The following is a 26,725-nucleotide window of genomic DNA, read 5'->3' as shown; positions in this document are numbered from 1 at the left end:
GCTTACAGTGAAGTGATGATGCGGCCTGACAGTATATAAGAAAGCCCGGTAGGCCGTTTCGACAGGCTAGTTTACAGTGATGCCTGGCAGCATATGAGGCCGTTTGATGCTAGTTTACAGTGAAGTGATGGCCTGGCAGGCCGTTTCGACAGGCTAGTTTACAGTGAAATGCCTGGCAGCATATAAGAAAGCACAGTAGGCCGTTTCGACAGGCTAGTTTACAGTGAAGTGATGATGCGGCCTGGCAGCATATAAGAAAGCGCAGTAGGCCGTTTCGACAGGCTAGTTTACAGTGAAGTGATGATGTGGCCTGTGAGCATATAAGAAAGCACAGTAGCCCGTTTCGACAGGCTAGTTTACAGTGAAGTGATGATGCGGCCTGGCAGCATATAAGAAAGCACAGTAGGCCGTTTCGACAGGCTAGTTTACAGTAAAATGCCTGGCAGCATAAAAGAAAGCGCAGTAGGCCATTTCGACAGGCTAGTTTACAGTGAAGTGATGATGCGGCCTGGCAGCATATAAGAAAGCACAGTAGGCCGTTTCGACAGGCTAGTTTACAGTGAAGTGATGATGCGGCCTGGCAGCATATAAGAAAGCACAGTAGGCCGTTTCGACAGGCTAGTTTACAGTGAAGTGATGATGTGGCCTGACAGGCTAGTTTACAGTGAAATGCCTGGCAGCATATAAGAAAGCGCGGTAGGCCATTCCGACAGGCTAGTTTACAGTGAAATGCCTGGCAGCATATAAGAAAGCGCAGTAGGCCGTTTCGACAGGCTAGTTTACAGTGAAATGCCTGGCAGCATATAAGAAAGCGCAGTAGGCCATTTCGACAGGCTAGTTTACAGTGATGAGTGGCCTGGCACATATCCGGGCAGCTTAGTTTACAGTGAAGTGCCTGGCAGCATATAAGAAAATGTGGCCTGGCAGCATATAAGAAAGCACACTAGGCCGTTTCGACAGGCTAGTTTACAGTGAAATGCCTGGCAGCATATAAGAAAGCGCAGTAGGCCGTTTCGACAGGCTAGTTTACAGTAAAGTGATGATGTGGCCTGGCAGCATATAAGAAAGCCCGGTAGGCCGTTTCGACAGGCTAGTTTACAGTGATAATGCGGCCTGGCAGCATATAAGAAAGCGCAGTAGGCCATTTCGACAGGCTAGCTTACAGTGAAGTGATGATGCGGCCTGACAGTATATAAGAAAGCCCGGTAGGCCGTTTCGACAGGCTAGTTTACAGTGAAGTGATGATGTGGCCTGGCAGCATATAAGAAAGCACACTAGGCCGTTTCGACAGGCTAGTTTACAGTGAAATGCCTGGCAGCATATAAGGAAGCGCAGTAGGCCATTTCGACAGGCTAGTTTACAGTGAAGTGATGATGCGGCCTGGCAGCATATAAGAAAGCACAGTAGGCCGTTTCGACAGGCTAGTTTACAGTGAAATGCCTGGCAGCATATAAGAAAGCGCAGTAGGCCATTTCGACAGGCTAGTTTACAGTGAAGTGATGATCCGGGCAGCTTAGTTTACAGTGAAGTGCCTGACAGCATATAAGAAAGCAAGGTAGCCCGTTTCGACAGGCTAGTTTACAGTGAAGTGATAATGCGGCCTGGCAGCATATAAGAAAGCGCGGTAGGCCATTCCGACAGGCTAGTTTACAGTGAAATGCCTGGCAGCATATAAGAAAGCGCGGTAGGCCGTTTCGACAGGCTAGTTTACAGTGAAGTGATGATGTGGCCTGGTAGGTTAGTTTACAGTGATGTGCCTGGCAGCATATAAGAAAGCACAGTAGGCCGTTTCGACAGGCTAGTTTACAGTGAAGTGATGACGCTCCGGGCAGGTTAGTTTACAGTGAAGTGCCTGGCAGCATATAAGAAAGCGCAGTAGGTCGTTTCGACAGACTAGTTTACAGTGAAGTGATAATGCGGCCTGGAAGCATATAAGAAAGCACAGTAGGCCGTTTCGACAGGCTAGTTTACAGTGAAGTGATGTTGCCTCGTAGAATATGGTTGCCTCATATGATGTGGCCTGTTAGTATATTATATGTATAAGAAAATGTGGTAGGGCGTTTGGTCAGGCCGTAACGCGAAAACATGTAGTTGCTCTCTGGTCTGGTAAATAGCTTATTCGGAACCATTTTACCAAATATGGACGTATTACTAAGCACACAACTAATTGTTTACATTTATCGAACAGTTGAAATTTACTTGCCGAAATTTAAATAAACATATACCTTTGCCGTTGCCGCGTGTTACAAGGCGTCACAGGCCGATTGGCGTTAATCGTCTACAATGGCGCATTCAATTGCGTCATGCGCGCCTACCAACACAATCAGCAAGAATCTTCGAATCGATTATGATGCTTGGTGCTAAGTGATTGACAACGACAGGAAGCGAAAAAATAAAAACAAGATAAACAAAAAATAAAATAAACAAACAATAAAAAAACATGGCAATTGGTGACGGCAAGCGCTACCACTACAGGGGCACTTTGGTCAGTGAAAACTGTGAAAATTCATTCATTTTACGGCGAAAGATCATTAATCAAACATAATTTTTTTTATTTCCGGTGTTTTTTTAAGATAAAGTGTTGTGAAAACTCAGTTAAATTATGAGCGAACAGTTATAATGTAACATATAAAATATAATTACGGTATATATGGAAGTGGCTAAATAATTGATAAATGATTCGAAAGAGGACAAGAATAAGAAAAGCCCAAAAACCATAACAAGGTTATTTCCGCAATATTGACAAACTTCAACATTTTTCAACATACCTAAAGTTTAAAGGATAGACTTAATGGTTAAAGTTCAGTGATCCGACGCGGCCGTTGTCAACAAGAGAACTCAAAATTACTTACAAAAATAAGTTATTAGTCATAGCATTCATGAGAAAGATGCAAACCACAAATCAGGAAAATCGGGAAAATGTAAAAACCTCGAAAAAATGACAAAATTGCTAACAAAAAGCACTGTGCGAAATAAGATAGGGTCACCCTCAAATTCCACGTATCACTAGCACGTAAATGATACATTAAAAAAAATTGTAAATTATTTCATATCAGCCGCTCAGAATCAAATTTGAATCCCGAAAAATACAAAAATAAAATTTGTAGATAATTGATGTAGATCACAACCTGAAGGTCCTAGAAAACGGTTGACAGGACAATCTTCAATTTCCTCGAAACAGGTTCGTCGGTTGAAGCCTACTCTTTCGACTGTTGCTTAATCTTTAAAATGTCCCAGTGGAACCATTTTTTCGATGGTCACGACATGATACAGAAACTATTTCGAAAAGTATAGAGTCCTGCGACGTTGTGAAGTGGTATCACAGCTACGTTTGCTGTCCAGAGTGAAAAAACTCGCGCGGACAGCATACTCATGCCAATTTCAAGTGGTCTTTTAAGATGTCTACTGCCTTAACTATTTCGCGCATCTTCAATCGGCGGTCTGCCAAGTTCAGATCGTGAACGTCTGTCACTTTATCTTCTTATCTTTATTTGTAAATTTAAGTTCAGTAAATTTTTTTTTCGAATAACTTGTGAAATATAGATACATATTAAACACCAAATTTGGTCTCAATTTCAGTTCGAATAAAAATATTTTAATATTCTAAACTTTCTGCTGCAAAATATGACCACCCTAATGCTAGCGTACATATATTTCATTTACATAGCTATTTTTGTAATTAAATGCCGTCTAGGTATGGCTGTCATTTTGCACGTATGCGTGTGTATATACAAATGTATAATATGTATATATTTAAAAATATTTCCTTCTAAGAGTTTACTCTTAATGTCTCGGGCATGACGCAAATTATCTCTGGGTAAATCAACTATCAACGCAGCTGTGATTTTCGAAATGAATGAAATGAAAACATTGCTGCTGCTTATTGAAAAATCATTCATTAAAATTATTATTATTATTATAGTACTTAAATAAGCGGTGAATTCGGAAAGAATTAAAATTTCCCAAACGACGCAGTTTCTGTTGCATTCTGAGCAATCAAGAATCAGCGCGACAGGCAACGGCAAATGCCGCTGTCATACTCGTACGCGTTTAATGGCAGGAAAGCGCTCGCATTGCTCTACTTGCATGCGTCAATGCAGCAATAATTGGAGTGTTAAAGACATGCAGAAATTAGAAAAATATTTATGTGTAATATAAGTATATGGTATGTACAAATAAAGAAAGCGTGTGCTTTGTCATTGAAATTTGCACCGTTATTACAACACTCATTCAAAATGATTAATGTGCAAATTTGATACATTATATACATATGTATATACATAAGTATATATATATGTAGGTATGTACATATATAATATAGTATATACTTTCTTCTATATATACATACATATGTTTGTAGCTCGAAAAATAAGAAAAATTGGTTCGTGTCTAAATGTAGCATAGCGAAAATCATCCGAGCGGAAGCCGTGAAATGACCGACAGCCCTTTGTTGTGGCTTAACTGCTGCCAAAAAGTAAATATAATGTATCTAAGTATGTTGCTTATATAACACAAATTGGCAGTAATATACATAAGTATGTATATACGTACATACTATACATACATATGTATGTATGCATACTAATTGAATTAGTATGCAAATTTTATGTTTTTGTTGTTGTCGAATTTTCACATTTTTCGCTTTTGCATAACTAAATTTGATCATTATTTTTTGAGCGAATCTTCAGCAGCCGAATGTTGTAATTTGAGTTTATGTATAACGAAAATGATTCGCGAAATTTTAAGAAAATAATTTTAATTGTTAAAAAAATCGAATTTAATCGAAAGATGAAAACAGTGTTGAACGTAAAATATACCTCTTTTATACATTCTACTACTTATTTCCTTTGATTTCAAAGTGCTCTAAAATAAATCGTATTTGGATAATATCATAAGATCCAAGTATACGAAAAACTCGCTTTTCTAATGAGGATCCGGATAGGGCTCTTAAACTTTGTCCGGATATTTTTACACCTTTCATCTCGGTAGAAATATAAACACGAAATCAATGAAGACCTCGGTTTTTTAATACGGATCCACATAGGGATCTACAGCCCTAAGCGGAAATTTTTACACGTTTCATCTCGTTGAAAACATAAACATGAAATCAGCGAATAACTCGGTTTTATATAGAATTTCTAGAACGTTTTTACAAATTATGGATCCTACCTCGGTATTTCGAATCAAATTTTGGTTTTTTCTTAAAAACAATTACTAAATATCATAAATATTGGGTAGTCGAAAAAGTCTTTTCGTATTGCTAATCAAACTTCAACTTAATTTTTTTTGTATTGTATTTATAGCGAAATTCTTCATTATTTTCACTCATTTTTGAACTTTTTTTCAACTCCCCGAATTTAATTTTTGTTTGTTAAATGAAGCTTAAAATCTTACCTTTCCAACACTATATGGTATGACGCAATGTGATTGGTAGCACTGGAGATATACGACTGCAACGATATTTATTGACAAAATACGAAAATACTTTTTCGACTACCCAATATTAATTCCGTACATATGTATACACTACTGTATATTTCCCTACAAAATCGTGGATTTTCCAAGTGGTACACAAATATGCAGTGCTACATACGTATCTACATATGTACATACTCGCATGTCAATTATGCATTTTTCTATTTTATTGCCTTTAATTAATTTTCTTCTTTGCTGCATTTGTGTAATATTTTCGCTTATTAATGTGAACATGCATAATATGCAAATAAACTCACACACACATAACTATGTATATAATTTTTAATTATGAATGTTACAAATCATAATAGTTCAAACATACCTTTATAATTACGACGGCTGTCATGATCAGCTGTTGGCGTATGTTGTTGCCGAACGTCATTTAACAGTTGTCTGTAAACGGAAGAAATATGTGGCAAGCGTGCTCGAAGGAATTCCAATGAGTGTCAAGAAAGTGCTAGAAAGAGATTCAAGTTAAAAATAAGTACAGGCGGGCGAAGAAGCAGATTTACTCTGTTAATAAATGTGTGACTAAGAAAACGATGCTCAGGTGCATGTCATTATGACTGAGCTGTAGGGTAAATACATACATATGTATGTACATACATACAAACATATAATATAAGAAATATAATAAATAATAATTATTTTTTTTATTTTATAGTTCAGTGCATTTGCATATTTATAACATTAGTATTGTATAAAAGTGAAAAAATATAAAAACAAAAGTAAAAAAAACATTTTAAGAATATAAAAAAAAAAACATTTAAAAAATAAAAAAAAATAATAATAAATATGTATATAAAATAAAAAAATGTTAAAATGTGTATATACAAAAATAAAAAAATAGAGAAAAGGTTTAAAGGAAAGAAGACATTAAAAACAAAATAATAAAAAAAATTAAAAAACTTAAAAGTAAACAAAACGTAAATTTTTGTATGAGTGTTCGTATGTATGTATGTATATCCATGCGTTTTTTTATTTATTTTATTAGTTCATTTATTTTAACTATATGACTAACATTTTGTGTTGCGTTGCAGCAAATTTTTCGAAAATGATTTTTGCACACAAATGTAGAACCCATTATACCTATTTTAGAAAACATTACATACATACATACATATGTACATACAATCTTTTCCGCAATTATTTGACAATTTTTTTTCGAAAGAGTAAAAGAGAAAACGAATCCACTGCGCAAGACTGCTTAATCTAAACGCTTCGTTATGGCAGTGGTTCTCAAACTTTTTTCAAACAAAAAAAAAAAGTACAAAAATTCAAAAAATATCATGTAATTTAACTTCCGCTTACAATTTTCTTATTTCTCTTAAGATTATGTGTTATTGCACAATATTTTACTATTCGCTTTTTCCTACATCTTCAGCAACAGCTGCTTGTTTACAAAGTGAAATGCATACAGAGTTTTCAATTTTACAGCAAAAAGCGGACTTTGTGACCTCACGCAGCAATGTCTGGTGAATTTACGCAATATTCGATTGATTAAGAGTTACAAAGAGCTGAATATGCTGCTGGCCGCACTTCGTATGTGACATAACATTTTAGATAGAGTATACTAAGCAAGCAATAAGACATATTTACTATGTATATACAGACAGTATTAGTAATTAGTATTATTTTTCGATCAAAACTCCGCTTAAGCTGCACATCTAGTGTGACAGCCTAAACAAGACTTTTTTTTATTATAAACTAAGGGTGCCCCTTCAAAGAATTATAATACAATTTATACTAATGTGGGGTCGATCGTCCATAAATACCTGTTAAATATAAGACGAAAACAAAATTAGAATAACCAACGATGCCGAAGACGTGCAAGCATTCCAAAAAGAGAAACTCTCACAAAAATCGATTCTACGTTACCGAAATTGAGTTTATCCTGCCAAGAATTGTTATTTCCGCGATCTGATCCTATTCGGATAGGTAAGTAACAAGTAGCAACGCATTCCAAAAGATTATATGCTGAAGATCGAGTTACAGAAAGTGAGACAGTGAAAGAGCCAAGATTTCTGAGTCCAAGTGTCAATCTTAGGCCCACCGAACTAGTCAGCATGCAAACAAGAAAAATTATTGGTTATTAAAAACTCGTCCCTAATCGGCCATGCTGCTATTATGCTATTTTTTATGTAAAACTATCATTATTGCTATATTTTTATTCTTTTTTACTATTACTTTTATTATTATTTTATATTAAAATTATTTGTATTATTTTTTTAAATATTTTTTTTTTATTCTTATTTTACATTAAAATTATTATTATTTTTTTTTATATTTTTTTTATTATCATTTTATATTAAAATTATTTGTATTATTATTTTTTTAATTTTTATTTTTTTATATTATTTTATTATTACTGATATTATTATATTTTATATTTACTATCATTTAAAACAGATGAATTTAAATATATCTTTTAGCTTTCTTTCCTTATACATATGTACATATGTAAGTACATATTTTCAACCTCAGCGAGTAGTGAAATTATTACACGAAGCACCGTACATTCCTGAACAAGCAGAAAGAAGAGAAAAACCAGCACCGGCAAACAATGCCATAAAAAAGAAATAAAATTAAAATCAAAACTGTGACAGTACTTACAACTGAAACGCACATACGCCATACATATGTATATGTATGAGAGTTTCTTCACACAAAACTGTAGTTTTCCCATTGAAAAATAGAGCAAAACCGAAACCAGCGGAAAATTCAAATGAGCAGAAGCCAAAGTGCTCATTCAAAACTATACACGCACACACACATACACGATATGTATGGCAAAAGAAGAAGAAGATGAAGATCACACCGTCAATAAGCTGAGCAGCCGCACAATGAAATGCCGAAGATGGCAGACGGCGTGAAATTTTCGTATAAGAAAACACGAGCGGAGAGTGTGTGAACTCTTGCCATTGTTTTGGTTAATAAACTACGTTCGGTGTGGTTGTTGTTATTTTAAATATTTGTGCATATGTATGGCCGGTGCTGCTCCTCAACCGAATACAGCATTTAGTAGAGGTTTTCCGTTAATATTGTTGTTATTGCTATTGGACTTTTCACATTCAACTGCGTATAAAAACCAAAGCCACACCACGAATTCGAGCAATCTAAAAACGGCAATCGTCCGACCATCAACAAAAATAAGCGCACAGTACAATTGTATGCTTTGGCACGAAAATAATTTAAGAAAATAAGAAATTAAACAAAATTAAAAAAAAATTGTAAAATTCAAGTGAAGAAGTGCACAGTTCTACGCAGGCAACAAACGAACGTGAACATAAGCGTAACGTAACGGGTCTGTTGTGAAGGAATTTATACGTAAAAAAGCAAATAATTGATAAAAATAGCGTAAGCATAAAAAGAAGAGAACAATTTTTATTTAAAAAAAATTAAGAAAAGTACTTTTTATTGCACAAAAGCATTCACGCGCATTCCACTGCGACTTGACAAAACGCAACAAGAAAAAGAAATAAAACCACTAAAACATTACAATCGCGTGCGCGCTTTACTAGCAACAACTACCGCTATCGCTTGAGCTGCTTTCGCGTGCAAGTGCGTGTGTGCATGCCGTTAGACGCTGCTGGGCGTGCGTTCTGTTAACACCTTCGTAACATAGGCGCGCATTCATAAATTGTGCGTTTGTGTGTGTGATTTCAATAATTTTGGTTGAATTGCGTGAAAGTTTGGCGCAACATAAGACACATTTCCGCTTGCTGCAAGCTGCAACACGTAAAGCGATCAAGCAATTAAAAACAACTCAATTAAAAAACAGACAATTGAAGAATTCTTGCTGCAACAAGTTGATTGAAGAGAACTACAACAAACAAAGCACTTGTACAGCAATAAATATGGCAGATGTATCGCATGAATTGGGCGCACTGCGTTTTGTGGTGGTAAGTGGCGGCGAAAACGTTAATTTACACATACTTATACATATGTATGTATGTATTTATGCAAATGAAGCTTGAGTGTGACGCATGGAGTTGGCATTTGGGGAAAGGTATTTCGAAATTGACTAGAGACAGTTTAAGGGCATGAGAAAAAGTGAGGCAAGAAAACAAAGTGATTTTACGGCAATGCAGGCAAAGAAATATATGCACACTTATAAAAAAAAAATAAATAAAAAATAAATAAAATGTATTTATTTTAAACTACAAATAGAAAAAATATTTTTTAAAATTTAAAGACATTAAATTAAATAGAGCATACTAAATGGAATAAAAGTAAATATTTAAAAACTAATAATAATTGGAAAATAAAATTAAACTAAAATATTATTAACAAAATAAATATTATATTGATAATTTAAGAAAAAATTAAATTTAAAGAATTTTTGGACAACAAAAAAAGGTTAAATAAAACAAACAAAGTACTGCTTCACGAAAATAAATTTTAGCGATATAAAAAAGTAAATAAAATCTTCGGAAAATATAACTAAAAAAATAAATAAGAGTAAATTAATTAAATATAAATTGATAAATAAAGAAAAATAATAAATTAGAAAAAATGGAAGAAAATAAAATTAAACTAAAATATGATTAACAAAATAAATATTATATTGATAATTAAAGAAAAAATTAAATTTAAAACATTGTTAGAAAGTTTAACTAAAAAAGGCACTTCATCACGGAAATAAATTTCAGCAATATAAAAAAGTAAAAAGAAAATAAAACATTTGGAAAATATTAAAAAATAAAAAATAATTTAAAAATATAAAAAAAATTAAAATTATAAAAAAAATGAATAAAATATAAAATGATAAGTTAAGAAAAATATTGAATTTGAAAAAAAAAGATAAAATTAAACTAAAATGAATAAAACTCAATTAAAAAAATATATATAAAATATAGTGATAATTAAAGAAAAAAATTAATTTTAAAAAATTGTTAGAAAGTTTAACTAAAACAAAAAAACACTGCATCACGAAAATAAATTTCAGCAATATAAAAAGTAAAAATGAATCAAAACATTTAGTTAATATTTAAGAAATACATATATAAAAAATTAAAATTATTAAAAAAAAATAATAAGATATAAATTGATAAATATATTTCAGCAATATAAAAAATATATAAAGAAAATAAAATATTTAGTAAATTTTTAAAAAATATATAAAAAATTAAAATTATTAAAAAAAAATTAATATTTTATTGTTGATAAATAAAGAAAAATATTAAATTTGAAAAAAAAATAATAAAATTAAACTAAAATAAATAAAATTTCTTTAAAAAATATAATATAGTGATAATTAAAGAAAAAAATTTAAAAAAATTTTAGGTAACAAAAAAAACTATTATTATTAAATTACTATTATGAAAATAAATTTCAGCAATATAAAAATAGTAAAAGCTAAAGATAAAGTAAATAAAATAATTAGATAAAAACAAATAAATAATATTAAAAAAATATACGTTATGTTAGTAAATAAAGAAAAATATTGAATTGGAAAAATAAAAATAACTCTAACTGAAACAAAAAAAAAACTACAAAATAAATGATAAAATTACTAAAAAAAATATATGAAGTGAAATTAAAAACAAAAAATATTAAACTACATACTAATTTAATCAAAGTTGCGAATTTCTATTTTATAGCATTTAAAAAAAAATGTTGTTGGACATACATATGTACATATGTACATACCTACATATATTTCGAGCGTATAAGAATCCATCTGGTTAAATGTTATTTGCTTTTTCGTAGTTACTAAGTTCTATAATATGCTACAAATGACGCTAACTCCCCCAATATTTACAACTTTTTCTTGTTTCTCAAGAAAAAAATTCATTTGTGTGACAGACAGAGTTGCAATTAAAAGAGTATGTATAAATGAGAAAATAAAATCGTGTACCAGACCAAAGAATGAAAAAAGTAAAGCATTTAAGAAAATATTTATGCAAATTCAATTAAAAAATCTAATTTTATAAAAGCCAAAAACCTGAATTCATAAAAATATTAGCTAAAGCAATAAAAATATATATACAAATAAATTTAAATAGATACAACATTTGTGCTAGAGACCAGCAACGAAACGAAAAACACTAACAAAAAGTATGTAAAGATCTTTCTTGGCGCCTTTGCTTAACGAACGCATTCATAAGCCGCACGTTAGCGCATCCAATGCGCAGCGATCCCAATTGAAAATATAATTAAAAAAAAAGCATTATGCAATGCACAAAAATACCAAACGAAAGTAAAAAATGAAGAATGAAACGGCACAAATACAAGGCTTAGTGACGTGTCGTGCGGTGTAACGGGGCGTATACGTAATGCGTTCGGGCGTAACAATTGATTCGACGCCATTCAATGACACAAGGTGTGGCAAATTAGATAAAAAAAAAGCTTTTGTTATACGCATTATTGCGGTATATTAATGTATTGTGTAATTTATTTAGTATTTCTGAATTTAAGCACTTGGAATTTGAAATGCTTTTGTCAGCACTCTTTAATATTTTATTTTTAATATTTTTCTTTTTTTTACTTTAATATTTTTTATTTATATTTACAAAATTTTTTTTATTTTTACTTTTAATATTTTCTTTTTTTTTATAACATTTTTTAATTCACAAAAATATCTACCAAATGCTTGCTTTCTGTTTGATTGCCCATATATCATAAGCAAGTTTACTTATATACTAACAAATTTAATATATGTATGTATGTTAATATACTATATTTAATTTTGTGTGGACCCATAATTTATTGTTTAATGTAGATATTTCTGTCTGCTTTGGGGTTAACAGCCAAGTATCTACATTATATTTGTATATATGTATATATACATACTATATATTATATGCCACATCTTGTATTCCATTCGCAAACTTTATTCGCTTTAAATTTTTTCAAAACAATCACACAAGTATTTTTATTATCCATTTTATTAAAGCAAAAACATTAAAGGCCAATGTTTAATTTTATTAGTTGCCAAAGAAATGAACTTCGCTTGAGTAAATGACGTTGTTTGCTCATTTGTATCTATAAATGTACTAACAAATATTAAAATTTTTGTTTTATTAATAGCATACTTTATGACCGGGGTTTTTTTGGTTTTGAAAACATTTAGAGAATAATTTTAGTCAAAAAAGTATTTTAAATGCACACATTTTAAACAATTTGTCAAAAAATTGTGTTATTAAAAATGTAAGATAAAAATTTCACAATCAATTATCAAAGTATGTAAAAATTAAAAAAGAAAATAAGAAAAATTAAAAAAGAAATAAGAAAAATTAAAAAAAAAATAAGAAAAATGAAAAAAAACTAAGAAAATTTTCAATAACAATTTCTTAAACTGAGCAATTTTTCATTAATTATCTAATTTGAAAAGTAATATTTTACTCCATACAAGATTTAAGCCATTATATTATACATATGTATGTACATATGTATATATGTACATACTTGTCCCATGTAATAAAAAATATCATACCTGTTTATTGTTATATGCTTCTTTACAGAACGATTATTTTCATTCTACACAAAAATAAATAACTATATTCACTGCATTTAAAATACGCAGCTTGCTCACAATTTTAGCTAATATTTATTCTACTCTCACGCTCAAACAAAAAATCAGCCAAATCTATTACTATTTTTCATAGAATAACTTTTAATTAGTAAAAATTCTGCGAATATTTCAAGCAATTCAAGTAACGGGAATTTTACAGTAGCAACACGTGACGTTAGCACATTTAAGTGAGGCTCCAATAATAAAAAGTCAATAGCAAACCATTGTGAATAATCGCAAGCACGAGATAATAACACGGCGTTTACACGCGGGTTTAAATGACATTCGTATTAAATTAAAGACTATTATCAAATAACATATTTTTAATATTGAAGCGTAAAAATTGTTTAGAAAAATGTTGGATATATTGTAAATTTGTGGCAGACATTTTCTTATTTACTTATGAAATTTCTTTTAGTATAAAATGCTAGCACAAAACTACTTTTTAAAAGAAAATTGAATGCTTTATATATGTACATGTGCACTTTTACATATATAATATATATAATTTAATTTAAAAATCTCGTTTAAAAAATAGATTTAAAAAATTGTTAATTTGGGTATTATCAGCATGTCTGTTATGAGTGTACGCAGTCATAGTGCGTCATTAGCGCCACATTTGACGTCTGCATAAGTACACGCCTTTCGCTCAGCTCATTATTTGGCGCAGTAAAAATAAAAAATAAAACAAAAATAAAAAAGTTAAAAACACGCTCTAATATAGCACACCCACATAACATTACCCATTACCTAGATACGCGCCTAGTACATTTTCAATCGGCAAGAAAATTGCCAAAAATCAAAAACAAAAAAAATACATGGATAAAGGAATGTCTATTCATAAAAATATCTAAACTACAAGCCGCACACAGCCACAGAATCGTCGCCATGACAGTGATCACTTGCCGCTTGGCCGTACGTTCACGTTCATGGTCCAACGTGATCATAATCATTTGTCGCCACCCAGGCGGCAGTCGCCTCAAATACTCAGCCGCTGCCTGTTGCTGTGTTGTTGGCGGCAAAAATTCAATTGACGCATCGCGCCAAGTGCCAAAACTTTTAGAGCTTTCCAACAGCAATGAGCACACACACTCTTAACGGTTTTTCAAACTTGCAAATTTTCTTTTGAAATGTGTTTTCAAATACATGTACACACAGTATTTATTTTTTTTATATTCGTTTGTCGCCAACTTAAGGGGTGTGTTATGCGCATAATTTTCTGGGTGCTCATATGAGTGGGTGTGTATAAATTGGATACACATACATACATACATATGCATGTATGGAGGAAAAAAACTTTATTTGCCAAGTGGACAAATTTTTCACGATCACTCTTTCGTTTCGCTTGCAATTGCGGCGTAAGTGAATAATTGAAAAAAAATCGGAAGAAAAACAAAATACATTTGTATATACATAGATTTAGAAAAAATTTCATAAATTGCGACATTGCAAAATGTAGCATGCGGGTGCAAATTAAAGACAGTGATCTTGTACACTTTTTGTTTTTCTTTTGTTTGCTGTTTTCAATGTCACACTTGTAGTTCAAACCAAAAGAAATTCCATGTGATTTTGTTAGGAAATTGCGTATGTTCTTATAACGGTAAATTTTTGTTAAAAAATAAAAAAAAAATGAAACTTTGTGAGACGTAAAAGAAATTTCATTTAGTAATGATGTTTTATTTTGTTTGTTTACAATTTGCAATTGTGTTAGGCTGGTTTTAGACCTCAGAGTAAAACTCAACGAAATAAACAAAACGCAGCAGCTGATTTGCTAGTAATTGCCTACTTTATATATTTAATTACTTTTAAATTTATGTTAAAATTTCTATATGTCAATCTAAAACTACAAAAAATTTTTAGCATTTTATAAATATTATAATATTAAAAAATATTTGTCAAATAAGCGTCAAAAAAGACTTATGAAAAATTATTTTGTTTCTAAACAAACATTTTCGCATATTTTTAATGTTTTAAATTTAATCGATTTTTATTTTTTTGAAATTTTTCGACATTTGTTTTTCGCATTTTTTCGATACTTTTTTTTTTGAATATTCATGCTTGACAAAAAATCAACACAAAGCGCGTTTGTAAATCTTCTTCACTTGTTTGTGCGTATTATTCATTGCCAATGATTTATGATCCGCGACTGGTGAAAATGCCGCAAAAATGCTTGGAATTTTCATAAAATACATTTAACTAATTCCATATTTACAGACAAGTGCTCAGATACGCAAATGTAAATATAGTATTGAAAAAGCACATTTTTTCGAAAGCTGCGGTGGCTTAACAGAAAATATAGTGGGTGTTTTTGCCATAAAAAAATTAAATAAAAATTTTTGCTTAGAAAATAAATATAAAAATTCTTCTGGTTCTTTACTGACGGAATAATTTAAAGAGAAAATATAATAGGAAGCACTAAAAACTAAAAAATTATAAAATAATGAAAAAATAAATAATTTATAAAAAAAAATTCTACTAATATAAAAATTAATTTTAAATTATATACATAAATTATATATGTACTTATATAAAAATTAATTTTAAATTATGTATATAAATTATATACTTAAAATTAATTATTAATTAATTAAATGTTTTTTATAATTTATTTATTTTTTTCATTATTTTATAATTTTTATTTTTTAGTACTTACTATTATATTTTCTTATTTTTGAGCATTAAAAAGTGTCAATTACGTTTTGAAAAAAAAAATGTAATTGACACAATCATTTTAAAAATAATAACTTATAAAATTAATAAATATTTAAAAATATAGTTTAATAAAAATATGATATAAGAAATTTTAAACGAAAAATAAAAAATAATAATTAAAAAACAAAACTATAATACTCAGTAACAACTAGTTGCAAGAGTATAATCAGTACAAAAGTCAGAACTGTTAAAACGATACAGAACGTAATGCTGCGTCGCATAAAAATTGTTAACACAATGCCGGAAAAATCGTAAAAATCTACAAACGACCTTTTAATAACGCAGTTGCGAAATTTTGTAATTTTCTTACTTTTTCTTACTTATTGGCATTCATACGCATATCAAAATCAATCAAAAGCCCACTTTGATAGACAACTTGTGGCCTTTCCGCCTAGTTTTGCAAGCGGCAAACTGATTGATGCAGCTTCCGGTTTGTAAAAATTCCTGTCTACATTTGTAAACTTAAAATATTTCGAATATTTCATTTTATTTTTTCCTTTGTATTACATATTTTTTATGTCACATGACTCACACTGTTTAGGCTATGCACAATTTCTGCACGTTAAAGCTTTGTTGCTGCAGCTGTCAGACAAATGTAACGGTTAAGATGCATATAAAGTAAAATAATATATACATATTTTAGTAAAGTGTTTCGCCTATAAAAATCAATTTCACATTTGTTTAGTATTTTAATTTACAAATTGTTTGAATGCTTTCTTGCACACAAACGCACACATATGTGTGTATGTGTGTATATTGCTGCGCCTGTGTGGGCACAATAAAATGCACATTTTGCACATGCGGTCGAGCGCAGGCTCATTTAGCTTGGCCGCAACGAGGCTCGGTGTTTGCTTGTTGGCATTTGCTGAAGGCTAACACACGTTGCAGGAAATGTAATTTATGTTTTGGCAACTGTGCGCGCTCATATTTGCATATTTTTGTGTATGAATGTGGCAGAATATGTCTATTGGACTTTAGTACCCTTTTTATGTGTACAATACTTATAAATCGCTAAATGTGCACGAAATTAGCGTAAAATTGCAGCGCAGCCGCTTACAGCAACTACCGAATACACGTGTTCGCATGCTTTTGGCAATAAATCATTATATGTATATATCGTATGCATGTATGTATATTCCATCAAAAATCTAAGCAAACTAAACTTAAAATTATTACTTTTTATGGCGTCTACAATTAGACAAAGGTGAGCCATTTCACATTGTTGCAACCTTGAGCTGTTTTTTCGTGCGAATTTCGTTTGCAACAATAAAAACAACTATTGCAGCTAAAACGATAACCGAAAAAAGTAAAAAAAAAATACTGTTATGCCATTGACACTTGCGCTTTAAAAATAAATCAAAATTCACTGGCAAGCGCAGGGTTGCACTTTGCTTTCTTTTGATGCAACACAAGCAACTATAATTATTTACAATGCACTTACATGCATACATACATACATACATACATACATAACATGCTATGCAGGTGCATAAAACGAAATTTATGCACGTCACCTGCTGCCATTTTGTGCGCAAAAACAAAAACAACCAACACTTGTGGGTGTATGGTAAATAAATCAGCCCTTTCGCGACATTTAGACAAATAATTGAAAAAAAAAGTTTGAAATCCTGTTACTACGCGCTGCTAATGTTTTGATTAATTGGCGGAATGCATAAGAACAAGCATGAAACAAAATGAAAATCACGCATACGCCCGGTGATACACATAGCGGTCATTAGAGAAAAATGTGAAATTGGCTCTTCAAGCAAGTACTTAATGAATGGACTTTGAATGAGCAAACTTGTGAATGAATGATGAAATTGTGTTTGAGAATTTCAAATTATGACATAAAAAACACAAAAAACAAGAAATAAAAAATTTAAAATAATTCTTCCTAAATTACGTGTTGTAACACCCTTCAACAATGCTTTCTTTATAGCATAAAAAGATATACAAACATCTATATTTTGATTTTAATAGCTCAGTTTTTATAGTCCGATCTCAATTATATGCTCGGAGATTGTAACGTTGCTTGAGGACTTGATTTTGATAGATAGCTTTGTATGGCAACTATATGCTATAGTCGTCCGATCTAAACAACTTGTCCGGAGATTGTAGCGTTGTTACGGTGAATAATGTGTGCCAAGATGTCTTGTCAAACGAAAAAATCCCATACAAGGGCTTGATTTTGATCGGTCAGCTTGTACAAATATGTATATGCTAAAATGGTTCCGACAAATGAGCAGCTTATTAGAGGAAAAGAGGACAGAAAATTAGGTGTGCAAGGTGGTAAGGGACTTCTTCTTCTTTACTGACGTAGAAACCGCTTACGCGGTTATATCCGAGTTAACAACAGCGCGCCAGTCGTTTCTTCTTTTTGCAAGGTGGCGCCAATTGGAGATTACAAGCGAAGCCAAGTCCTTCTCCACCTGGTCTTTCCAACGGATTAGAGGTCTTCCTCTTCCTCTGCTTCCCCCGGCGGTTACTGCGTCGAATACTTTCAGAGCTGGAGTGCTTTCGTCCATTCGGACGACATGACCTAGCCAGCGTAGCCGCTGTCTTTTAATTCGCTGAACTAAATCAATGTCGTCGTATATCTCATACAGCTGCTCATTGTTCCATCAAATGCAATATTCGCCGTAGCCAACACGCAAAGTACCATAAATCGTTCGCAGAACCTTTCTCTCGAAAACTCTTAAGGCCGACTTATCAGATGTTGTCATCGCCCATGCCTCTGTACTATATAACAGGGCGGGAATAATGAGTGTCTAATAGAGTTTGGTTTTTGTTCGTCGAGAGAGGACTTTACTTCTCAATTACCTACTCAGTCCAAAGTAGCACTTGTTGGCAAGAGTTATTCTGCGTTACATTTCGAGGGACGTATATTCAGACAAATAGACTGACGGACATGACCAAGTAGACTCAGCTCATTACGCTGATCATTTATATGTATGTATATCCCATTATATTTTTGTCCGGGTTGATTTTCATTCAACTTGTTTAATACTCTGGTGTTCACGCTCAGTGTCTGTGGAAGCATGCGAATTTGGTCATATCGAGATCATCTCCTAATAAATCACTTTGCAACAAAATACCGTTTGAAAATTCAAATTATTATGAAAAGTCAGTTTTAAAATGAAAACTTTTAAAATTTCCTAACATTTTTTTTATTCTGTTTCAAAACAATAACAAAGTCTGCACATCTTTCGGTCAAACAACCTTAAAATTAACAGTAAAATCACGACTTAAAGCACACAGCAAATGCCTGCCGGCGTCATGTCTCAAGTATTTAACAAACTACTAGCAGCTACTGTCAAATGGACAAAAAAATACTAATCGCTCTTCTCCAACTCCTTTTTTTACTCTTCAGGACTCGCCGCTCTCCTCTAAGGTGGCAATGTTTAACAAACAAACGCAACAACATCAACAGCAACAGCTTTTGAATCCCTTCTCCACGGCCAATGGACGTGTGTCGCCAAAGCCGACCTTCTCCAAAGACGAATACGGCAAGTAAGTAGCAAAAAAGACGGTACCCTAAACCACACCATATTAATATATTTGTACTTTATTTTCCCCCAGACCCTTGGCAGGCAGTTTGACAGAAATGCGCGGACAGAAAGCGAACATGCATGTGCTCCGCGAAATGCTGGAGTTGTGTCAAATCATCGACTCAGAAGGCTACAATGTCAAGGACGAGCCGAAAATGCGTGTCATACCATTCGGTGAGCTCTTCAATGTAAGTATCTCAAAAATCTTGCGTTGCGCCAACACTGTAACGAACTTCTTGCCTTCTTCCTTACACACACAGATTTACAATTACATCTCCGATAAAGTCGTTGGCATTTTATTGCGCGCGCGTAAACATAAGCTACTGGATTTTGAGGGTGAAATGTTGTTTCAACGCCGCGACGATGACGTACCCATTTTTTTACTCAAGCCGATTCTAGAAATACGTCAAGAGCTTGAAGCCAAAATAGAGGAAATAAAACGCGGCGGCAGCCCAGCGCCACAAGCCACGTCAGTGCTGCTAGATAAGAGCGCACACAAGCAGAAATTGGGCTCGCGCAGCTCCACGCCCTCCGCCTCGCCAGCACCGTCAAAACCGCCAACGCCAGCACAATCAAAGGCGCCCACGCCCGCACAGTCGAAGGCCTCAACGCCTGAGCCCGCCGATTTAGCAAAATTACCGGTAGCGCCCGCCACAACAAGCGAAGCAACCGCCCAGCCAGCAGTTGTTAATAATACACAAGCAGCACCACCGGCGGTTACCATCACTGCTGCACCAGCTGTGGAGGTGTCTCAGGCAGCAGAAGAAAGCGAAACCATTGCTAGATTAGAAGGCGGTCAGGAAGCAAAGACACCGGCAAATAGGGAAGAACTTCCAGCGCGTATCGATATTAATGCGGCCGAAACGGAGATTAATGTTAATCAATATACGACGCCCGAGTTGGAGCCAGTGATTGCCGAGCATGCGGGTGTGCCGACAGCTACTAGCGCGGCGGCTGCTAACAACCCGAATGCGATTGAAAATGCTGAACTGCCAACGATCGTCGTTGAAACGACTGGCGTGCATACGCGTACGTTGCCAACGCTGCAGGAGGGTGCTGCAGAAGCAGTACCCGCGTCGACTACCGCGGAGGCAAGCGCCGCAGACAGCGCTACAGAAGCGGCGGCAGGAAACAGTGAGGCACATCCCGAGGCATAATTTACTATACCAAAAATAACTGTTTTTCGCGATTTGAAACATTAAGCTAGTTAAACATACTATATAAATACTACCCTAAAGTAGGGTTAGGTTAGCGGGGTACTACTTAATTGCATGTAAATTCTGAGTTAGCAAATGCAGTAAACTAATTACTAGTTTAGACATTAGCTGCAGTATTATAAAATATTGTAAAGCGAATGTATGGTGGAGACACAATAATTGGCGGTCAAAAATTAAGCTGAGCACTAAGTTGGCTCAAATTCAAACCGTTAAATTTGTCGTTTTCGTAAATTTGCGAACGGATGGTTGTCGCACACATACATACATATAATAGTTTGTACATAAAATTTGCTGTAGTTCGTGTACTTAAACAGAAAATTATATTTAATACAAGAATTTGATTTATATTTCAATAAAAAATAGTATAGACAGAAATCAACAAAAACAAAATAAAATATCGCTCTTACTATAATGTTCTCTTTCGTTGTTGTTGTTGTAAAGGCAGAAAACATGCCTGAAGTAATTTGAAGTAATGATACCGAGATGAAAATATTAGTCTTTTCCGGTTATGTGGACCCGACTGTCTTGGGCAGGGAGAGAAAACCGAGGCACGGAGATGATTCTTATGAATTGTTGAAGAAAAACATCTGTAAAACATTGTTGTAGAGTATCGCGCCCCCTTAGGGGAACAATCTGCACTCCAGACTACAACAGGATGCCTTTTGATGTCTTCCATCGAACACCTGCACAGTGAAGCCCGTATGCTGCCAGTTAAGGCTCATAATGAACTCCTCTCCAAGCAGTTTATGCTGGGTTGCTTTAGCAGAAATCATCCTTGCAGTCACCTGCTTGGAGCGGAACCGCCTCTTAGGAGCATTAAGAGGTCCTTCCCCACCACGTTGACGACATAAAACAATACGCCGACCAGACTTCGGACGCAACATACTTCAGATATGCACTGACTGCCATTCACCGACTCTCTCTCAGTGAATAGCGTACTTGGAGTCATACCACCACCCAGTGCATACAAAGTGCCGCGAGAATCGAGAGTGACCTTTGCGCAGCTTCGTTCTGAATACTGAGTAGGTTAAACTCCTCCATATCCAGAATCGTTCCTGACATATCAAACATACATACATACATACATATGTATGTATATCCAGCGAGCAACGAGTCCTCGCACGACGCTAAGCATCTCTTTGCAAGCCCTGCTAACCCTACATATCTGACACCCCTGTCCCTATGGTCCGACCCCGTCTGAGAAGTACTTTTCTGGGCCTACCGTTGGATGACCTCGATGACAACTTATCTAATCCTGACCATCCTAACGTGGATTAGAGATACGATACGAGAACAAAATAGAATCGAAGATAAATTCCCAGAATTAACAACGAAATTCGTAGTTGCGAGAATGTTCGATTGGCGATTTTTTGGTTGCAATCTACTATATGTATAAGGGCTGCCGAATTGTGTAACTGACACGGTTCTAGTTAGAGTGCTGCAGGGTAATGGCAAATGAGATATATGTAAGTAAAAATTTGTTAAATCCGATAATAAGGAGTGAAGCGTTAAGTTGTTGGAATTCAAATTAAAGATAAGTGTATAGCCCTTAAATTGGGACTCAAGAGTGAGTTTTAAGGAAGACAAGATTTATCGAGAAATCCGTTACAATACTTTATTTTATTTTCACTTCGCTAAATATCGATAATTTCAAAAAACAAGAAGAGAAACCTTCACTACTTGTATCTTGATAGTATCGATTTTTATCGATATAAGCACAACTTTTATCGGAAAGTCACTATTGTGATTGAATTGACAGGAAGAAGCAACATTGCATTTATTAGAATTTTGTTTACCGCTTCGGTGCAATTGTCAAAAAAAGAAGTGAAAGATTCGCAAATTTACAGCAACTTTCGTTTACAACTTTGGTTTGAATATAAATTCATTTGGCCATGGTCGAACGCATTGAAGATTTGAATTTACCAAACGCCGTAGTGGGACGCTTAATCAAAGATGCTTTGCCCGAAGGCGCGAATGTGAGCAAGGAAGCGCGTGCTGCCATTGCACGGGCGGCTTCTGTCTTTGTGATCTTTCTGACATCCTCATCAACAACGCTGGCGCGAAAACAGAACCACAAAACTATCACAGCAGCAAATATATTGGACGCTTTAAAACAATTGGAATTTGAAAGCTTCGTAGAGCCATTGTCGACCGATTTGGAGGCTTACCGCAAGGCCGTCAAGGATAAAAAGGATAAAGCAAAATCAAGCAGCGCTACAGCTGCCGCCAACAATAGTAGTGCAAACGATGAAGAAATGGAGACTGAGAAGACGTCGTAGGTGTTGAAAATCACACATGTTATTTATAATTGTATATGTTTTTTGACCAAATAAATATACGAACATTTTTCAAATATTATAGCGCTTAAAATAACACGGCATTTAATACGTACTTTTCGGCATTAGACTAAAAATTAAAATGATAAAAATCTACTATACTTGGGCTAAATGCGCTTTTAGCGTCATATTTTTACCAAGTAATGTATAATTAAATAAAAAATCTTACAAACCTCGAAATGCACTAATTAATCACTTCAGATTCCAAATCTTGCCAAAATGGTTCGGAGTATGTATCTGAATCGTCTTCATCATGGGATGAGGACTCTTCTGCTTCTTCATCAATTTGCCATTCTTCGTCACGCAGACGTGATATCATAAGCGAAGTATCTTGGTCTTGTTTATCGCCGCCGCGTGTTAACGCTTTCACACCTTTTAATGCGTGACGATCGTTAGGCTCAAGACTGAAAAAAGAAGATACAAACGAAATGCAGCCACTTATGTTTACTATATCTGTATCATATGTACATACCTCAATGCGATTGTATAATACTCAAGGGCACCGTCCAAATCTCTGGCGGTGCGACGCAAATCACCCAACATGCTGAAATATGAGGGATTGGGAAAGGATAAAACTTGCTTTTTCAACATAGCGCTGGCTTCTTGCGTTTCACCATTTGCTTGACACACGTCTGCCATAAGTGCTACAGCGACGGCATAATGCTCATCGATTTCTAACGCTTTGGCCAAGAATTTCTTAGCGCTTTTCTTTGCCAATGGATTATTGGAATGTAATAAAACACGCGCAAACATCTAAAATAAAACGATTTCACATTCAAACTTTTGTTACTTATTCATAACGCAGTTCACACATACCACATAACTGCGTGGTGAATTGCGAAAATAACGCACGGCTAATGCACACATTGCCTGTGCTTCGTCCCGTCGCTTTCTGCTCACATAGCAATGGTAAAGACCTTTATATACCTCAAAGCGGTAACTGGCAATGCATTGTGCGGTGCGAAAATAAGAGATTGCTTCAACACCTTGTTTTAGTTGCAAGCAAATACGTCCACGTAGTAATTGCGCCTCGATGTTGCGTTCGTCCAACTCGATTGCTTTCTTTGCAAACGAAATAGCCTTCACTATCTGCCCTGCGGCATAACAACTTTCGGCGACAACAAACCAATGCTCAGAGTTCAGCTCTTTTATATTGCCAATTTGTGCGGCAAGTTTATCTAGTTCAGGCAATTTCTGATTATATTCATAAACGACAGCTAACGGCATTAGAGCATCCGTATTATGTGGATTTACCATAAGTGCAGTCTCTAAATATTGTTGCGCTTGCATATAACGTCCATAATAATAAAGACTTTTGCCAATCAAAGTGAGTAAATAGGAGTTTTGATGAAATTTTGTGTTGTCGTTAATGGCTTGAAATGTTTTTGATGCTTCTAAATGATCACGTCCATAAAGCTGAGCGTGTGCCTTTATCCAGCTGCTCAACCAATCAATGTGCTTCGGCACCGTACTAGCTGAAATTTAGTAGAGTAATTTAAAAGCAATTATTTGGAAAGCGTTATATATATGTATATTTTAATACCATTAACCACCAATGAATTAACCTCTATGCCATCCACGCCCAACATCAATAGCGCTTCTATAGCCACCAATGCCATGGGACAATCACCTAATACTTCTTTATAAGCTGCTACAGCTTCCGCATTATCAACATTTTGCCCATAGTGACAAAGTTGCGCCAATAGCATATTCACTTTGGGAGTGCGGGTTTTCAAGGGCAGGGCGTGTAGTGTGCTTATGGCCTTATGGTCCTCACCAAGCTCCCTATAGCATTTAGCGAGACGGTAACGCGTCTCAAGTTCACTAAATTGTTCATGTGTTATCTCAATACTAACTATCTGGGTATTCTTAAAGCGCAACATAGTTTTGCGCATTAGTAAAGCGGCTTCATACTGTTTGCTGGCCAAACGATAATTCCGCTCATAGTAGTGAGCATTGCCGCTGAAAAGAAGCACTTGATATTCCATTTCGGGCGTAGCAACATTGCGTTCATTTTGAAAAAGTGTATTTAGCAAACTGGCGGCCGGTATAACACAAGAATACAACTCATTAGCATATAACTTTTTTATGTTAGCGAAAAGCACCGATTCCATTATGACTGAATTTTTGGAACTGCGGTTGGAATACCACGACGTTTAACGTCGAATTTAGTTAAATTTAATTTATAAATGGTTTTAAAGTTAATACAAATTTAATTCGCTTCCTCAATTTTTGAATGCCAAATAATTTCGTAAAGCAAATTGGAATCGTATATTATCGGATATATAACGCTTGTTCTTCCTCATGGCAAAGTTACAATAAAAACTCCGCTCCGTTAACGGAATTTTAGGCAAGCTTATATATACATACATAAGACATACATACATATATTTAACTTATGGAATGAAATATTCAAATACATTATGATTGTTATAAAAATAAATAAATACATTATTTTCTTCGTAGTCAAATTTATTCTTTATAGTCAATACATTTCACAAAATTAAACATCTGTACAAACACGAACATTTAAACATAAAATTATAAACAAAATTTTTTGTAACTACAAATTTACTTTTCAGGCCTTTTAAAATTTAATAAGCCCGACAGAAAATCGAGTGCCCATCCAACAGATTTTAATATTTTGATACAGTCGTTAGTATCTTTAATGCCAATAGCTGCCAAGTCCGCCATAGTTAAAGTTGAAAATACATCCAAATCTAATATTTCTTCTTTCTCAAAAATTTCCCAATATTTTTGCATATCAACGCGTGCCAGCAAATCATAAATAGATGGATTCTTCATAGGTGACAGGCAATTCCACACCCAGTTGAAGACAGTTGACATGGTGGAGTCAGTTTCAGCAACATTTGTATCATTGAGAACAAGTTTCGGTGGCTTATGATGACGTGCACTTCCATTATAGTTAAAAGAATTTGGAGTTGTACTTGAATTATTTTCAAAAGAATTATTTGAATTAATTGAACCGCTAGAGCTATGTGAAGAACTTTGGCTGCTGGATACACTATAATAGTTATAAGTAGACGTAGCGCGAGGACTTAACTTGAATTTTGAGGATGGAATTGTGTCAGTTTCTTTAAAAGATGATTCATTGCATTTAAAAGACCCACGTGAGGAGCTGGAAGAAATGCTTGTTGATGAGTACCTCGAACTAATTTTATTGTTATTAAGATCATTATTCGATTTTTTCAAAGTTTTTTTGTCGTCAACATCAGATTTCTTTGAAATGAATCTCGGTGAAAGTTTTCTTGATTTATTTGTAGTGTCAGATAAAACATTAGCCGGCTGACGTTTGATATATTTGTTCGCATTCACGTATTTTGCACCACATGCCAATCCAGCTGGCGAAGATTTTGGTGTTTCTTTAGTGCGTTCAGCTTCTATGGCATTTATAAAAGGTTTAAGCGAGTCACCACTTATATTGAAATTGAACGCAGTACTCGCAGTAAGCGGTGTAAGTGGAGTAAGTGGTGATTTGGGATCTATTGTTTGAGTTAAAAGCACCATTTATAGTTAATTTTATAAATTTTTGCATATTTACATATGTATGTACATACCCCGATAAGCACGACTAAAAGAATTCATTTTTTCATCACAATTATTATTTAACCCAATTTAAGTTTAACACATTACAAGCACTTTCAAAGTACAAAAATAAATAAAAACTGTTAAAGTGTACGAGTACTAACAAAAGTATTAACAAAACCAACAATAATATATAGAGGCGTTATGAAAAACAACCGCAATTTGTGTAGCTGAGCGATCAGAAGCAGCCGCTAAAGTAACGAGTTCTACACCATGCGTTGTATACAGTCTTTAGTAGTAGAGAAAAAGGTAATGAAATTTACTGATATATATATTTGTATTGTGTTAATTTGTTGCGAAAATAAAATTTGATTT

The 26,725-nt window shown here is 33.9% G+C and overlaps 4 protein-coding genes across 7 annotated transcripts; 2 read left to right on the top strand and 2 right to left on the bottom strand.

The window, feature by feature from the left end:
• Positions 1-5,815: 5,815 nt before the first annotated feature.
• LOC126758912 (anaphase-promoting complex subunit 7) lies at positions 5,816-25,030 on the bottom strand. 2 transcript variants are annotated; one of them, XM_050473357.1, is made up of 5 exons: positions 24,348-25,030; positions 23,621-24,279; positions 23,277-23,557; positions 22,978-23,208; positions 5,816-5,932 (listed from the first exon to the last, which is right to left on the bottom strand). In XM_050473357.1, exons 1-4 carry the CDS (start codon positions 24,916-24,918, stop codon positions 22,989-22,991), a joined length of 1,731 nt encoding a protein of 576 aa, XP_050329314.1. In that variant the 5' UTR covers positions 24,919-25,030; the 3' UTR covers positions 5,816-5,932; positions 22,978-22,988. The 2 variants fall into 2 exon arrangements, with proteins under 2 accessions (XP_050329314.1, XP_050329313.1); XM_050473356.1 differs by lacking the exon at positions 5,816-5,932 and having other exon boundaries at positions 22,742-23,208.
• On the top strand, positions 8,577-20,880 carry LOC126758918 (putative uncharacterized protein DDB_G0290521). Of its 3 annotated transcripts, none has more exons than XM_050473364.1 (4): positions 8,577-9,377; positions 19,074-19,213; positions 19,283-19,439; positions 19,512-20,880. In XM_050473364.1, the coding sequence occupies exons 1-4, from the start codon at positions 9,333-9,335 to the stop codon at positions 20,406-20,408; spliced, it is 1,239 nt and encodes a 412-aa protein (XP_050329321.1). In that variant the 5' UTR covers positions 8,577-9,332; the 3' UTR covers positions 20,409-20,880. The 3 variants fall into 3 exon arrangements, with proteins under 3 accessions (XP_050329321.1, XP_050329323.1, XP_050329322.1); XM_050473366.1 differs by lacking the exon at positions 8,577-9,377 and adding an exon at positions 11,011-11,800; XM_050473365.1 differs by lacking the exon at positions 8,577-9,377 and adding an exon at positions 18,855-18,988.
• LOC126758921 (DNA polymerase epsilon subunit 3) lies at positions 22,248-22,821 on the top strand. The gene has a single exon (XM_050473374.1). The coding sequence runs from the start codon at positions 22,361-22,363 to the stop codon at positions 22,745-22,747; it is 387 nt and encodes a 128-aa protein (XP_050329331.1). The 5' UTR covers positions 22,248-22,360; the 3' UTR covers positions 22,748-22,821.
• Positions 25,031-25,255: 225 nt separating the features above from the next.
• On the bottom strand, positions 25,256-26,632 carry LOC126758920 (uncharacterized). The gene is made up of 2 exons (XM_050473373.1): positions 26,383-26,632; positions 25,256-26,307 (listed from the first exon to the last, which is right to left on the bottom strand). Exons 1-2 carry the CDS (start codon positions 26,408-26,410, stop codon positions 25,376-25,378), a joined length of 960 nt encoding a protein of 319 aa, XP_050329330.1. The 5' UTR covers positions 26,411-26,632; the 3' UTR covers positions 25,256-25,375.
• Positions 26,633-26,725: the final 93 nt, after the last annotated feature.

This window comes from Bactrocera neohumeralis, chromosome 5 (assembly GCF_024586455.1).
Source record: "Bactrocera neohumeralis isolate Rockhampton chromosome 5, APGP_CSIRO_Bneo_wtdbg2-racon-allhic-juicebox.fasta_v2, whole genome shotgun sequence".
NCBI classification, from domain to species: Eukaryota; Metazoa; Arthropoda; class Insecta; order Diptera; family Tephritidae; genus Bactrocera; species Bactrocera neohumeralis.
This window is presented reverse-complemented; position numbering and strand designations above follow the sequence as displayed.

Excerpts from the sequence above, each read along its gene's own strand:
- LOC126758918 (XM_050473364.1), top strand. The coding sequence starts at position 9,333 with ATGGCAGATGTATCGCATGAATTGGGCGCACTGCGTTTTGTGGTG. Across the intron at positions 9,378-19,073 it reads GCGCACTGCGTTTTGTGGTG|GACTCGCCGCTCTCCTCTAA; the intron begins GTAAGTGGCGGC and ends TTTACTCTTCAG. Across the intron at positions 19,214-19,282 it reads TCCAAAGACGAATACGGCAA|ACCCTTGGCAGGCAGTTTGA; the intron begins GTAAGTAGCAAA and ends ATTTTCCCCCAG.
- LOC126758920 (XM_050473373.1), bottom strand. The coding sequence starts at position 26,410 with ATGAATTCTTTTAGTCGTGCTTATCGGG. Across the intron at positions 26,308-26,382 it reads TTTTAGTCGTGCTTATCGGG|ATCCCAAATCACCACTTACT; the intron begins GTATGTACATAC and ends CTCAAACAATAG.
- LOC126758921 (XM_050473374.1), top strand. The coding sequence starts at position 22,361 with ATGGTCGAACGCATTGAAGATTTGAATTTACCAAACGCCGTAGTGGGA.
- LOC126758912 (XM_050473357.1), bottom strand. The coding sequence starts at position 24,918 with ATGGAATCGGTGCTTTTCGCTAACATAAAAAAGTTATATGCTAATGAG. Across the intron at positions 24,280-24,347 it reads TAATTCATTGGTGGTTAATG|CTAGTACGGTGCCGAAGCAC; the intron begins GTATTAAAATAT and ends ACTAAATTTCAG. Across the intron at positions 23,209-23,276 it reads TATTATACAATCGCATTGAG|TCTTGAGCCTAACGATCGTC; the intron begins GTATGTACATAT and ends TTCTTTTTTCAG.